The following is a 16,083-nucleotide window of genomic DNA, read 5'->3' on the forward strand; positions in this document are numbered from 1 at the left end:
ACCAGTGGGAGCCTTTGTGCACGTTGAGAGCAGGGATAAGAGAGCCAGGACAGAGGGACCGCCCGTGGGAAGCGTCTTGAAAAGGGGGCGTGGCCATCGGGGTGACGCCGACGTGATCACGGCCGACGTGTTGAGTGTTCGAGGGGAGCAAAAAAAAAAAAAAAAAAAGGACATCGCCACCAATTTCCATACTCGGCACTGACAGCACTCGTACTAATGTCCAATGTCAAGTAGGGATGACAAAAACTGAAAAATAACGGTTGAGGAGATGCGAGATTTCAAGTGTCTAGTGGCGGTTTGACCTTCATCGAGGACCCGCGCACCATTTCAAGTGTATATTGTGTCTGGGAAATCGACACAGGGTTGCTGCTCCTGCCTTTGAAATACAGCAGCTGACAAACTGTAGCCGTACAAGCTGAATACATTAACTTCATCATAACATGAATCAAGGTGACAGTGTGGTTTTTTTTTGCAGGATTTTAACAATCCTACAGCGCTTGTTCTTCCTTGTACAGCGGATCTGGGTAAATACTGCAATTCCAATTAAAGCCGCAGCTTCTTTGGGCCCGTGAGGAGGAGGTCAGTACATGTTGACACGCACCTGGTTAATGGATCGCGACTAGTCTATTCTACAGGAGATACACAAAAGAATAACACAACCAAAAAAGGGCTCATTCAATGGAAACCGGACCGAGCCGCCGAGCCCATCTAATTATCCATTTCTACCTGCAGTCTCATTTCAATGTATCGCAGGCAGTCCCTGAAATAATTGCTTTTTTTCCTCCTCCTCCTCCTCCTCCTCCTCGCAATCTACAAGTTCATTTGCACACATTTTATTGATCAAAATGAGTGAGGGAAAAAGAAAACAATCTAAACCTAAATTAAAAGCGTCATTAAATGTGAAAATTGGTCGGGGGAATTGCGAACATCTGTTTTTCTGCCGCCCCGGCGTCATAAACTCCAAGGTTAAAAACCAAAAAAAATAAAAATAAAAACACCAATTCACGGCTCGCAGAGCCGGAGAGCCGCCGAGCACCTTTTCACAAACAAGTCAACAAGGCTTCAAACCATCGCAGAGAGAGAGAGCGAGAGCGAGAGGGCGATGCGAGGGCAGGGTCCGCGAAAAAAATAAAAAGCTCTTCCCCGCTTGGCGTTTAGCCGGCCTGGGGAGCGTTGCGAGCCCGACGAGCGGAGGGGAAGGATAAACCCGACACACTTTCAACCAATTTCCAGTGCACAACAGCACCGGCGCTGCTCGCTGTGTAGTGGTTTGAGATCAGTACAACATGTTCTCTCCGAGAAAAAGAATCCACCGCGGACGCGAGCGAGAGGGATTATATATTTTTTCCCGGTGCCGCTTTAGGTGCACCTCCGTTCGCCGCGACCTTGGAGCAAACTTTGAAGCAAATGGGCTCCTGTTCGCAAGTTGTGTTTCAACAAAAAAAACAAACCTTTTTCGCTTCTGTTTTGTTGCCTCGTTTATGACTGCTGGCAACTCGGAGACAAACAAGAGGGCAGAGGGTTTCATCAGGTCACGAGGAATGAGAGAGCCGAGAGTATTGATTTAATACCTAACACCTCCCTGGCTTGGATTCGCTTCAAAACTCGGGTTGCAAGCAGAAGGGATCTGCTTTGATTTAACCTTTTTACAGACGGTCGTGACAGCGTTGCACATCTGGAAGAGAGAGACACTCAAAAAAACATCCGGCTCTTGAGGGTTTGTTTCCAGCGCTTACCTTTGGGATGTCCCGGGTCGCTGAACTCGTACTTCCCCATCCCGACCGTCCGCAGCATCTGCAGCCCGTTGGGACCGTCCTGAGTGTCTGCGGCGGCGGCGGCGGCGGGCTGGCCGTGCGCCGCCGCTACCGCTACCGCCGCCGCCACGGCCGCCGCCTGCCCGTTAGTCAGGGGCAAGGCCGGGTGCTGCATGAGGCCGTGGTGCGAGGTCAGGTGGCCGTTGCCCATCACGCTGTGGGGGTTCGGGTGGACGACGTGGTTGGCCTGGGCGGCGAGGGCCGACGGGTGGACGGCGGCGTACTGCGGCTGGCTGGGCATGCCCAGCACCATGGAGGGCGGCTGCTGCGTGGAGTGCGGCGTCAGCTGGAAGTGCGCCGTCATGAGCGGGTGCTGCGGGGGCATCGGCGCCCGCACGGACGGCGTCACGCCGATGATGGGCGACTGCGCCGTCACGCTGTGGCTGAAGGAGGGCGGCTGCGGGAGGGCGTAGGTGTGGGGCAGCAGGCTGGGCTGGCTCACCGCCGCCACCGGGGAAGCCCAGGTCGGACCTGCGAGGCGAGAAAGAGAAGTCAGCAATCGCACGTACGATGGAGGGATGGAGGTCATCGGAGGACGCCTCGAAGGGGGCGGGGCCACCGGGGCGACGCCGACGTGATTACAGCGGAAGCGAGCGGAAGAAAGAAAGCCCCAAAAACAAGAGGCCGATCGATCATAAGTCTGGTATTAGAGGATCAAACGGAGACGGGAAGCAGCAGGAGACGAGTCTCCACGCCGCAACGTGTCCAAGTTGGTTTTGGACTTTGAGGAAAAAAAAATGCCTGAAGCTCAGCGCCTAAAATCAGATTAAAAGACTCCGTCACGATGCTTTTTCTCCGACTACGAACGCACACACGCTCAGCGGACACACCGCTATCCGTGTCGGTGTTTCTTTACCCAGACACTCGGAGCCAATCATTTCTCTACCCCGAGGCGTCGGATGCTGAGGGTGTGTGCTGGGAAGACGCGGCCATATTGGCTCTGAACGCCTCCTTCCCTCGTTGGCTTCCTACTCTCTCATCTCCATCTCCTCCTGCCGCGGTCCGAGCTCCAAAAATAGCCGTGCACTCTGCCAAACGGGGCAAAGGCTAAATCACAGCATGCACGAAAAAAAGGCTACGGGAAAGAAAAGGAGAAAGAAAAAAGTCCACGTTATTCACCAAATCAGATATCTGATGTAATAGTCCGGGTTGAGATGGATGTTTAGGGAGGGGAGGGGTGAGGATGGTGGGAGTAAAGGACTCCAGAGGCCACTTCCTTTCATAATTCACATGCCATTCAGATAATTGGCATCAAAACTATATTGAATTTCCCGTATTTTTGCAGCACTTCTTGATAAAAGGAGTCTAATCAAATGGGCTAGCTTAGTGATTCCACATTTCATGAAGTTTTTTGATAATTCAACATGCCATACACACACGGAGTATGTCCCCCGTTTCTATGTTCTTGTCCTTCACCATTACTTCCATCTTTTAGCAGCGAAAAGAAGAATCAATTAGGCAATTTCTTTTGATTTTCTTCTTCGGATTTCATTATCGTGACCCAGCGTCGACCCACATTCACACATCGGGCCTCCGCTGCAGAGCGAAGCCGCCACATTAATGTTTAATGGCATGTATAGAAATACGCTCGTCTCCAATCTCCTCTTCACACATGCTTTAAAAAAATAAATAACTCCACTTTTATGATTTTTCAATTATTTATTTAAGTCGAAATCACGGCGTGAAAACAAGAACTATTCTTTGCACAAAGAAACTCGAAACTTCTCCTTTTGAAAGACAAACTTTCTTCAACAGACACGCGACCGTGAAGGTTTTTTCTTCTTCTTCTGTTGAAGAGAAAGCGTTGATTAATTCTGCCACAGTTGGCAGAGAACTCTCTGGCAAACACAGTTCAGTGAAGTGTGGAGAGGAGCCTGGCTCCCCGTCGCAAACGCCAGTCACAGTTTTTTGGAAAAAAAAAAAAAAAAAGGCGCATCACGCGCAAATCAATATGCAACACTGTGCTGGAATTTTTTTTTTTTTTTTTGGAGAGTCGTGTGCAATGCGACGGCAAGCGAGCCGGCGGGTTTGTGACATCTCACTCCACGGCTACGGTGGAGAGGAAGCTGCAGTAAGAGAGGAAGCTTCATTCACTTCCACACAAATAATAAGACATCCAGGGCTTCACGGCCCCTCAATGCACAGCAGGAGGCTGCGGTCACGCAGCAGGAGGCGCACAGGGGGCCTCCTGCTCTTATCAATGCTCCCATCGTGAGAGCACCTCCGACGGTTTCTGCTCCAGTAACGTCCCTCCTGGGTAACAGATCAACCCGATGAATAATTAATCCACGAAGCAATCTATATGGAAGACTTGCGATGAGAGAGAAAGAAAGAAGGGAGGGGGGTTGAACATGTAGTGGCTGAAATGTGTTTTTCCAGCAGCAGAGGAGCAGCTGTTTGCGATCTGGATTTGTTGAGCTGGAATCTGTGTTTGTGCCGGCGTTACGCTTAAATGAGACACATTTGTGCGACGAGCGGGAGGCCGAGGCCGGCGGAAGGAAATTAACTGCTCGAGGGCAGAGCCATTCTGGGTGAGTTCATTACAATATGAGTAAAAAAATAAAAAAAAACTCCTTGCGCACTCGCTGCCTCTGTTGTGCTGCTCAAAAAAAAAAAAACGGGCACGAATAGAATAAGGTCGACGTCTGAATTAGACCTGGTGGAGATCGTTTGGAGGACTTTAATGTAGACTGGAGCAGTGACACGCAAAACGAGGACGGTGAGACGAGAGCAGAGGGAGGCGCTGGAGGCGCAATATGGATTCATGCTCTTTTTCTCTCTCTCTGAACTTCTCGTTGTCACGCTGACATTTCCTGTAATCGTATGCAGAACCGAGCGGGTTTATGTAAAGACGGTGTTTGTGGATGTTAATTATGCATGATTGTGCATGTTGAGGAAGGCAAGAAGTGTGCACTTTGTGTGTGTGTGTAGGGGTTGGGGGGGGAAAGGGGCAGCCAGGATGTCTCATTAGCATCAGATGCTAGTGCGGCTGCTTTTATTGCCGTGTGCACGCATGCATCTCCACGAGGGAGGAACCCACCTGCAGTACGGGAACGGCTGCTGACGAGCGTCCTGCTCGTTAGCCCATTTGTTTTGTATTGTTCCTTCGAAAAGAGCCATTTCCCCCGGTTTCCAGTCGTGCTAAGCTAAGCTAGCTGGCCAGCTGCTGGCTCTAGCTTTATATTCATCACCGTGTATCTATCATCTAACAGAGTGGTTCTCAACTAGTGGGCCGTTTTTATTGGGTCGTGGGCCTTTGCTTGGGGAAAAAAAAAAAAATTTAACCTGTGATTTTATTTTGAAGGGACTTTTTGTGTAGTTAAATTAAGCATCATACTAAATGTACAAATCAGCCTTTGAACTTGCACTTATATTTGATTCAAAATGTAATAAATCAATGTTTTTAAAGGATTTTTTTTAATCAATGCCAATGTCTCAGGTTCAAACTGCTGCATCTTTTCATTAAATACATTCGAGAAGTTGAGAATGTTCCTCGATTCGGGTCGCGGCGGCTCGTCATTGAGGGCGACTGTGTGTCCCCGAGCCGAACCAGTGACCTAACGGTTGGCAAGAAAGCAAATAATCGTTAATAAAATGTCTTTTTTTCATTGGTTGTCTCCCACTCTTCACGTTGCGTTGGCCTAACGGGTCTTTCACACACTGTCTGGACGTGTCTCCCTCCCTTCAAAAGGTCTAAAACGCCTCAGATTCAGGTGAAGATATTCATGAATACGACTCGTTTCAGTGCCAGAGATGTGGAACCACCGTATGGAAACCTGTGTGTGTGTGTGTGTGTGTGTGTGTGTGTGTGTGTGTGTGTGTGTGTGTGTGTGTGTGTGTGTGATTACCGGCGGGCTCGCTGTCTCTGTGTTGCTTGGCGGGCGGCTCGTCGGTGTCCCAGGGCGTGAGCTGGTTGATGGGCGTCTGTCCCCACCTCACGCCCGGCGCCAGCAGCAGGCCGGGCGTCTGGCTGTCTCCGGGAGAGAGACCGGACACCTGCGAGCACCGAGACAGAAAAACAAACATGAAACAACCAGAAAGAGAAGTGCGAGGATTAAAAAACACTTGATCTTTAGACCACATACTTGTTTGCAAATGGCCGCCCGATATCTATTTGGCCAAAGGCGACGGTTTGACACTATTTCATGTTGCTGCTTGAATGAAAAGTGCAACGAATCACCTTTTTTTTTGAAGGTCTTGAAGTGAGCCTTGATGATGGAGCGTGGCATATAATTAGCGGTGAGTGAGAGCTGATTACAGCCCATATATATATATAAATATATAAATCTAACGGGATCAAGGGTATAACAATCTTGTTGTTGGCCTCAAGAGTCTTTGCAGGAAGAGACAATGCATTTCTCTTTTTATATATCCACACCAACAACAATTAGCTTTCTCGTGCGGCGGCGACATTCACATTCAGATTCTTTTCTCCCCGCCGGGACTTTGTATATCTTAATTTTTTTTTTTTTTTTGTTGCAATGAATTAAACATCGTGTTCAGTCGAGTGAGATAATAGAATTCTGAACACAAATACGACAAATGGGGAGTAAATAGAAAGGAATCCGTTCGCCGGAGGGGGATGAGGGGCGAGGGCGAAAATGTAATTTAAAAAATAAAGAAATAAAGAAAAGCGAGGTGACAATGTGTGCACGGGGGTAAAGCCGAGGCAACTTCGCCCAAAACCAAACTAAGAGTTCCTCTAAGCCTTTCACTGCACTCGAAGCTCTCATATTTTTTGCTGTGAGTGTGTGTGTGCGTGTGTGAGGGGGTAAGAAATGTTATCAGGCGAGCCCAGGCTGATGAAAACACCGGGTCAATCACCACTGGACCCCTGAGCAATATTCGCCTCTGCCTGTCTGCAGCCTGGACGCTCGGTCTAACAACCAGGCAGCGAGAGAGCGCCCCCCCCCCCCCCCCGCTCGCTCGCCCTCCCGAGTTAATAGAAAAGACCTGGTCACCGCTAACCCCTCCCAGGCTGATCCCTTCATCCCTCACTTCCATTATCCTCCCTGACCCCACCTTCCTCTTCACCATCGTGACAACAACACGCCCCAAAAAATAAAATAAAAAAATAAATAAAAAAATAAAATAAAAATATATACATTATTTAATGAATTAAATAAACCAATTACTAATAAATAAAAAATATTTTTATTAATAATAGAATAAATAAAAAAGTTAATATTTTTTAAATTAAAAAATTAAATACAAAATTTTTTTTTTTTTATAAAAAATAAAATAAAGTAATCCAATTGGGTGTTCACGGCGCGTCAACGTGCATCTTTACGTCGATCCACTCGCCGATGGCTTGGAGAAGACACTTTAATAAACATCTGCTCATCTGCTGCCTGACGAACAGCCTCACCGGAGCAGATCGAGTGTCACTTAGTTGATGAATTCATACTGAAAGTTATCCGACAGTTTGTAAGTGCTGAGGGGCACGACGGAGGGAGGGATGAGAGGAGGAGAGAACAGCGATGGCAAACATCTCAAGGCGAAAAAAAGAAGCAGAAAACAAGAGTGATGGAGTGAGAGAATGGAGCCGGGTTTAAGGGGGAAGACGGGCTGTCAGGTCTTTTTGTCCGGCTCAACCTGTCGACTTCAGACAAGAGAAAACTGAAATGGTTTACTCAGAGAAATGCCCTAAGCGCTCAATTCCATCTGAGAGCCCCGGAGACTCGAGGAAAAGGGAAGATTTGGACCATTTTCAAGGTGAGGAGTTGTTTTCTGTAGCCCACTATTTGTTTTAATGAGTTTCCCTCCTGCGCTGCTCTGTGTGCTTTTACTGTATTCCTCTCCAGCCATGCTTTACCTTCCCCTATATATATAAAATATATAAATATATATACACGGGGCAGCTCCTCATTAACGCGCAGCATCGACTCTCTTCCCTCTGCACCTGCCTCGTAACATGCTCTCATTAATACGCCCACCCATTTATCCAAAAACAGAGGAAGAAAAACAGGAGGAGGAAGAGCGAGGATGGTGGTGGTGGTGGTGGTGGTGGTGGTGGTGGGGAGGGGGGGGGGGAGGTCTCTTCTGCTGAAAGGCAATTCATCCGTCACAGTTTTAGTGCACCAGGACAAAAAAAAGTGAGTAAAAAAGAGGAAAAGAAAGAAGGTTCTTAGTCAGCGCCGTCACATTGACAGCGTATCAGCTCGGCTCAGGAACAAGCCGGACTTGAAAATGATCAAGGTTAGATGGGAAAAGACACACACACACACACACACACACACACACACAGAAGCCAGCAGATATCAGAGGGGTGTTTATTAAGATGGCGGCGCTGCTGCAGGTGGGCAGGAAGCGGCTGCAGGTTCTGGGACTGCGCCCGTCATTTCCCCTCAATTGTATTTGCTCCTCCATATTTACAGTCGCCTCCTCCCCGGCCGCCCATTATCACCGGGCAGCAGATGGTTTCCTCTGACTCGACAAAAACCATGCTGGAGAGGAGGACGAGGATGAAGAGGAGGAGGGGAGCCAGATAAATTATTTTTGAGTCGTGCCAAGCCGTTCTGTGTTTGTTGTCAAGCTGGCCGGGGAAAGATTTTATTTTTTTTAAAGCGTACACAGCAACCGTGCATATGGACCACACACACTGCACGAGTGGAATGCAGCATGACGCAGACTCACAACTAAAAGGTGCAATCACCATGCATGCATATGAACACAAACAGACACACACATGGTCAAAGGTTGTGGGTCACCCACCACAAACGCTTGTTCCACTCTGAGCTGCTGCAGGATGGAAAGACTGCTCAGTATGTGTATTTATCATGTATTTGTCATGCATTTGTTGTGCTTCTAGGTTGTAGAAAGTTGTGTTTCGTGCATAGAGAACACAATGTTGTGCACCGGTTTCTCCCGTTTTAAGGACGGAAAGAAGACGAAGAGTATTTGAGGAGAAAGAGTTGTAACAGTATTCTCATCTGGCTTGTAACACTTTGACCAAACAAAGTTTTATTTAAGTAAACTTCTTCTTTTGGGGCCAAAACTATTACAAATGTAAAAATTATACTTTTTTTCATTAATTTTCAGTCAACTATGCTTGTATGAGCCTTTCAAATACTTTGTCATCCAGCAGATTAGTCATTTGTTATACGGCAGGAATCAAGTTATAAAAGGGACAAAAGGGTGTACTGTCCCTTTAAATGTGCCAAAGAAATAACTAGATGACGAGGAGATAATCAAAAGGCGTTGCTGATGGATTTCGTGCCAGTTCCCACCAGAGAGACTAAACCTGCATTTTATCTTTACAACGCGCTAGGAAAAGTGTTGGATCCATATCTTTAAACATGAACGTTGTGGTGAATTTCTGCGACACTGTGCTGCACTTCAAAAACCTAAAGAAACCACAAATACAGCCCCACAATTTCCATCCTTGTTGCCTTGTAAAGGCGTTTTCTTTTTTCTGTCTTCGAAGCAGCTGTCCATCTGCTCCTCCTGCACGATAATGCGGAAACACATGAGCACGCACATGCACGCACATGCACGCACATGCACGCACATGCACGCACAGCCGAACCCCTTTTCCTGACTGTGGCCGACATGACAGGATCACTGTATTGAAGAGAGAGGAAGATAAAATCAAGACGCATCCGGCCTAAATATAAACTCCTCCTCCTCGTCCGGGCAGCGGAGACAGCAGAGCCTCGTTCTGGCTGGTCACGGCGAGCGCTGCCATCCATCATTACGCAGCAGTAGGCGGCGTTAATGGGCGTGTACCAGAACCCTCCCGCCAGCCCGCCCGCCGCCGGGCCGCCATCTGCTGATCGGACGGCTCTGGGCTCTTGATTGTTTTGAGTCGCGTCCACGACGTCCGCGATAAACGAGAGATAAAACGCTCGCTCTCTCTCGGCTCTACGTTTGCTTTGGCGCTCGGTTCGAGCCGCCGCCGGGTGAGTTATCGCACCGGGTTTCATCCTGTAATGGCGCCGACGTCGTGGACTTCCTGCACGAGCTTCCGGCTCTCCGCACCCCTTTTTGTGCTCAGGGCCTGGAACATATAGCGCTCCAATCCCCCCGGAGACATGACTTTATTGCTCGAGTGAAAAAAATGGCAGAAGAGAGCGAGAGGGAGAGTGTGTCTATAACACCAAGGTCCCTCTGGGATAAACAACGGTTTCAGCCGCACACTGATCAAATCAGCTAACTGCTACGACATTTAATAACAGGTCTGAGGGGGCGGGAAAAGACGAAGGTGGAGGGAGAGGAAAGCAGGTTTTGAGAGAACGAGAGAGAGAATAGGGGCGAGTAACAGCCCCACAGTGGAAAAAGCTAATCTGGTGAAATGTCATTAGCACAACTGCCAGACACAATGAGATAGCAGCTAGCAGTGGCCGTGTGTGTGTGTGTGTGTGTGTGTGTGTGTGTGTGTGTGTAGGACACAGGCCACACAGCTGATTATGTTCTACCTTTTCTTTTAAAAAGGTGCAGTGTTCTCGCGGGTGTCAAAGCTCTTTACGCACAAGAGGGACAATAAGAGCGAGGAGGACGTTCACCTCGGTGCGAGAGACGTCGCACAGGTCCGTTAATGCACGGTGGGTTTTTTTTTTCTTTCCTGATGGGTTCATCGGTTAATCTCTTCCAAATGGACGGAGCGGGTTGATGGTTTCATTTCCATGCAGACAGGAGGACGTGCAGCGGGGCACGCATGTACACAAACATGTCATTAGAGTCGAACATTTCAATACAGCAGCGGTCTCTCTCCGCTATACTCGTGAAATAATATCACATTGTAATCCCGAACCGCGAACAAATCATACGAAAAAAAAAGATAATAAAAAGCGTGTATCCGCGCGCGGGAGAGGAAATGAAATTCAACTCCGACAGAATGTTTTTTTTTCTCTTGGCCGAGCGGACGGACAGACAGACGCAGCAGAAACGTGGAGGGTGATGGAAATAATGGCTTTCCTCAAGAGGAAAGAGAGGAGGAGGAGGAAGAGGGGGGAGAGGGGGGGCAAAAAATGGCAGCGAAGGAGTGAAAGATTGAGAGGCAGAGTAAGACAAACCCATCCATCATGTCGCCTCGTCTCCTCGCTCCTGACAGATCAGTTTCTCTCAAAGGAAAAGTATTTTTCTCAACACAAAAAAAAAAGCGGAAACCAAAAGTGCGGTCCGAAACCCAGACCCGGCTCGTTTTCTTCCCCCTGAACATCATTCACTTACTGCGTCGAGGTATCTCTTCTGCATGACAACGCGCCGACACCTACAATGCGAGGTGGATTCGTTCAGGGGTTGTTTTTTTTTTCCCCGTCACGATGGCGCTGAATGCCGGAGCGGCCGTGTCCAATCTGTTCGACTGGGACGTAGCGGAGCATCTCAGGAGCACACAAAGGAGACCACTGCGCCATTTTTGTTTGGGGGTGGAGGGGGGGGGGGGGGGTAGCCATCTTAAAAATGTTAGCGGCATGCGGAACAAGGAAGGAGCGTATACGGCGTGATGGCTGCACGCTGAAGGGAGAGAGGAAACGAGGAAGTATTTCCTTCTACTCCAAAAGGTTTTATTGTGTCGCACTTTTAAAGATGCGACCCCCCCGATGCAGCGATTAGACGTAGCCGCGGCATCGTGGGAGGCGCAACAATGTCACCTTTCTGCGCTACAAAAAGCAGATCTTGTGTGGCGTTTAAAGACTGGAGGAGCTCGTATCGGCACTTTTTTTTTGGGGAGGAGGAATGAAGAGATGGATACGAATCTGAATCTGGAGCGCGGCGTTTATCCGATACCTCTCCGCCTCGCCGTTCACGTGCAATTTAAAAAACGATTTCAGGCGGCCGATACGTGCGTAACGTCGCCAGCCTTCTAACCATCCGTAACATTTCTCGGTGTGAAGTGAGGTCGCGAGTCGGGAGGAAAATTGTCTGTCGAATGTTTTTTTTGGCGACGGCGAAAAAAAACAAAACATTAGACCGGAAAATCTACAACATCATTTACCCAAAAGAAATCAACAAAAAGGTTGAGCAATGTTGATTCTTCTATTCTTCCCGGCTCGACAGGAGGGGGGGGGGGACAATGCTCGCTGCCACTCGCAGCACACCTGCCTCTTTCCCCTTGAAGGAAAGCAGCAGTTTACAAACATGTCCTATCTGTAGTCACCATCTGCATGGAGGCAATATCACTTTCTGCAAGAAAAATGTCAGCCATTACCGCTGGGTTGACTGTTCATGACTGGCAGTTTGTGCACTAAAAATTGGAAATGCAAACAAAAAGCGGGTCCTTGCGGGATCCTCCCTCCTCCCCGACATTTAACACTGACCCCGCGGCAGACAAACACACAAACATAATGAAAACACACACACAACACACATACGCTCTTGATGCGCCAGAGAGCGGCTTCGGATACAGACTCTATGATTCGCAGCCCCGGGGCCAAAACGACTGAAGGGGAACGGACTTCACTTCCACTGAAATTCCCGGCTAAGACGCTCCGACAGCTCGGCGCGCTCCCGGCTCGACGCACACGTTTGTGTGTTTTTTTTTTAGGGAAGCGAGGCCGAGAGATCGGAGGGGCGAGGCCGACGAGCTCCAGTGGAAAGAGCCCCACGGGCGCGCCGAAAGGTCGCGGGCGCTCGCCCTTTAAATCCCGAACCTCTGCCCCTCCCCTTTTTTGTTTTGTTTGTGCGTTTTCTGTGGCTTTGTGTTGTGTTGGTTGTGTGTCTGTGGGGCTGAGCAAGTAAGACCTCTCGGTGCTTGGACGTGCGAGCAGCGGAGACATCCTCGTGTCATGGTTACACCTCCCGGAGGAGCGTGTCAGGAGACCCTGATTGCCCCTCTGTTGGCTTCTCGCGGGGACAGCGACACACACACACACACACACACACACACAGACACACACACACACACCGGGCTCCAGCAGGCCACAACCCTGCCTGATATGCGGCGAGTGTTCGGGGAAGCAGAATATCCGCCGACTCGTCACAGCGGACCGCGTAGGCTCGTCAGAAAGAAAAAAAAAAATGGCGGCGAAATGAACGCGTGGCTGTGATAAACGAGCGCTAACCCCGGAGGGGAAACGGCCATTTAGCGCTAAAATAAATGAATTGAATCTATATTGATATTGCAATTTGAAGGGAAGCAATATCTACTTTGCCAGGAGTGCAGAGTGGGGAGTATTTAAATGTTTTTTTTCTATTACAATGCACGCAATCTGCAAGCCAAACACTGAAATGATCTGGCAGAGAAGCCAGAAACCAGACGGCCATATGGGAGCGCTGGAAATCACCACTGCCACTTCCATCCCCTGGCGTAGTGTCTCACGCAGAAGAAAGTCATTAAATCCGGTCATACGTGCGGCGCCATCCACATGACACCACAGATGATGAGGGGACAGAGTCCGATTGTAAAGACGTCCATGAGAAGATGAGCCTCCTCCTCACTTAATGGAGTTATTTTAGTCAAAAGCACCATGAAGGGGGTCTTCTTTAGGGCGTGGCTGCCTTGTGATTGACAGGTGTGGGAGTTTGTCGGCATGAGGACTTTAACCTTCTTACGCTGCCGTTTCCAGTTCAGGAAGGTTTCTGGTCGCCTTAAAAGGTTTAATTCAGCGTTTGATTGGATTTAGCTCCGCCCCTTTCTGATGTCACTTCAGATGTTAAAAAAAAAAGCAATAAATGCCGAACTCGAAGGCTGGGTTGCACCAACAAGGATTAAACTAATCCTGGGTTAGAGTTGATCTAGGGTTAGTAAATCTAGATTTAAACTGTTTTATATTTAATCAGAGATAATTAATTTTAACCCTGGATTAGTTAAACTAGTTTAAGCAAGGGTTAAAACTGGATTAGTCATGTTGAATGTCTGCCATGATGGAAAATGGAGATAAACCTCCAGCAGGGGTGGTCTAAATATAACTGCTAATCCAGGTTTAGTCTAGGTTTAAAATAACTGGTGCAACAGATTAGATTTTTATCTAGATTTAAATGGAAACAGATTATCAATGGGTTAGATTTACCCAGGATTCATTGTAAACTCGGTTTAAAGTTTGGTGCAACTGGATTAACAGACAAACCTGGTTTGAACCTAGTTTAAGAGTTAATCCAGTTTCAAACGGTATCGTCTGTAGACCACAGCGTGACGTCACGGTGACTTTGCCACTTGGTTCCAGCAGCTCACGTGTCCGCCGGCAGCAGCTGCATGTGGTCGGATCCTCTTCCAGGCCGCTGGACTCGTTGCTCACGCTGTGAAAACGCTCTCGGTAAACAGCATCTGTGATCACGCGCCGGACTCTCGCAGGTCTGGACGGATAACTCGCTTCCACTCGGGCGGAATATAACGCGGACAGGCGGTGAGACGGATGCTCGCCGTCCCGAGGAGCCCGCTATTGACTTTTCTGCCGCGGCGCCGCGAGAATCTGGCAGACAAAGAAGCGGCCTCGGGTCAACAGGGACCACGAGTGCAGAACCGGCAGATTTCTGGCCGACGTCCACCAACGCCGCCGCCGCCGCCGCCCTGACGAAATGCACCCAAAAAAAATAAAAATACCAGCTCTGAAAATCTGTTCCTCAAACACAGATGGCGTTAAAAGTAGAGGAGTCTGCGTCCACGGGGCCGGGTCTGTTTATACAGCGCGACATCCCCTCAGCACCTGCAAGGCAACGTCTCTAATCAGCACTACAAGTGTGAGGAATTACAACAACAACAACAACAACAAAATGGAGGCAGTGCCAGTGGCCGGCGTTCGCGAGGCGAATGTGCCTAATTAATGACGCATCGCTGCGACATTACGAGCAAGCGGCTGCACTCGGATGAACCTTTCAGGGACGCCGAAGGGAAATATGTCCACGCCAGTTGGCTACAGAGCGCCGATCACCTTTCATTCGGGGTCCTAAAAATAGCCGCATTAAGTGCGAGTACAGCGGCGTCCGCATCGCAGCGCTGTCACACCGAAAGGTATATAATTACCAGCGTGCCCACGGGCCTCTTACTGTCGGGTTGTGTGTGCAGCCTGTTTTTTTTTTTTACTCGCTGCAGAGCACGAGCTGTGTGAAAGGAAAAGGAAAAAATGGACTTGAACAGTTTGACATTTGAGCCGAAGGAGAAAACTCAAATGTGCCGCGGCTCGAGCGACCCGACACGGACGACTTCTTCTTCTTCTCATCCTTCTCATCCTTCTTCTACTTCTTCATCCTCCTCCCTTCTTCCTCCTTCTCCCTCCTTCCTTCCTTCTTCCTCCTCTTCCTCTTTCATCCTTCTCCCTCCTTCCTTACTTCTCCTTCCTCCTCTTTCACCCTTCTCCCTCCTTCCTTCCTTCTCCTTCCTACTTCTCCTTCCTCCCCCTCCTTGTCCCTACTTCTCCTCCCTACTTTTTTTTCCTCCTCCTTCCTCCCCCTCCTTGTCCCTACTTCTCCTCCCTACTTCTTTTTCCTCCTCCTTCCTCCCCCTCCTTGTCCCTACTTCTCCTCCCTACTTCTTTTTCCTCCTTCCTCCTTCCTCCTCCTTCCTTCATCCACCTTCCTTCATCCTCCTCCTTCCACCTTCCTTCATCCTCCTCCTTCCACCTTCCTTCATCCACCTTCCTTCATCCTCCTCCTTCCACCTTCCTTCATCCTCCTCCTTCCACCTTCCTTCATCCTCCTCCTTCCACCTTCCTTCATCCTCCTCCTTCCACCTTCCTTCATCCTCCTCCTTCCACCTTCCTTCATCCTCCTCCTTCCACCTTCCTTCATCCTCCTCCTTCCACCTTCCTTCATCCTCCTCCTTCCACCTTCCTTCATCCTCCTCCTTCCTCCTCCCTTCATCCTCCTCCTTCCTCCTCCCTTCATCCTCCTTCCTCCTCCTCCCTTCATCCTCCTTCCTCCTCCTCCTCCTCCTCCTCCTCCTCCTTCCTCCCTTCCTTCTACCTCCTTGTCCTTCCTCCCCCTTCTTCTTGTCCTTCCTCCCCCTTCTTCCTTCTCCTTCCTTCCTTCTTCCTCTTCCTCGGGAGGCTTCACGGTGAACCCGTGGCGGCGCTGCGCCCCCTTTTCTTTTTTGGCGCTCTTGGTGTCGGGCGCTCCAGCGCCGCTCTTCTTCCTCCGCAGGAGACCAGAGTGAAAAGGCCGGTTCATCCCCCGTGAGATGAAGCGGTCAGAGGCTCGGCGCTCAGCGGGGCGTCCACACAGCGAGCGCTCCACCAGGAGAGACACGCTGGGCTCATTAAAGGGCCGGGACGCCTAAAAGAAGAAATTGAGACGTAGCCATGAACTACACTGCGGCAGGTGGATGAAACGGACCTCGGCTTGAATCGTGGGAGGGTTCAGCGACGCCCTCTTTTCAGCACGCCGTGAATGAGCT

General features: G+C 49.4%; 1 protein-coding gene across 1 annotated transcript in view; it reads right to left on the bottom strand.

Annotated features, from left to right (window-relative positions):
- LOC137785930 (kelch-like protein 29) overlaps positions 1 to 16,083 on the bottom strand; it is a 189,971-nt gene that overhangs the window by 87,725 nt on the left and 86,163 nt on the right. Inside the window, exons 5-6 of the mRNA XM_068577501.1 lie at positions 5,663 to 5,810; positions 1,737 to 2,285 (exon numbers count right to left, since the gene is read on the bottom strand). Coding sequence (XP_068433602.1) covers positions 1,737 to 2,285; positions 5,663 to 5,810 — 697 coding nt within the window. The remainder of the gene's footprint in view (positions 1 to 1,736; positions 2,286 to 5,662; positions 5,811 to 16,083) is intronic.

This window comes from Clinocottus analis, unplaced genomic scaffold (genome assembly GCF_023055335.1).
Source record: "Clinocottus analis isolate CAN_PGR_092001 unplaced genomic scaffold, fCliAna1.0.p SCAF_15, whole genome shotgun sequence".
In the NCBI taxonomy this organism is placed as follows: domain Eukaryota; kingdom Metazoa; phylum Chordata; class Actinopteri; order Perciformes; family Cottidae; genus Clinocottus; species Clinocottus analis.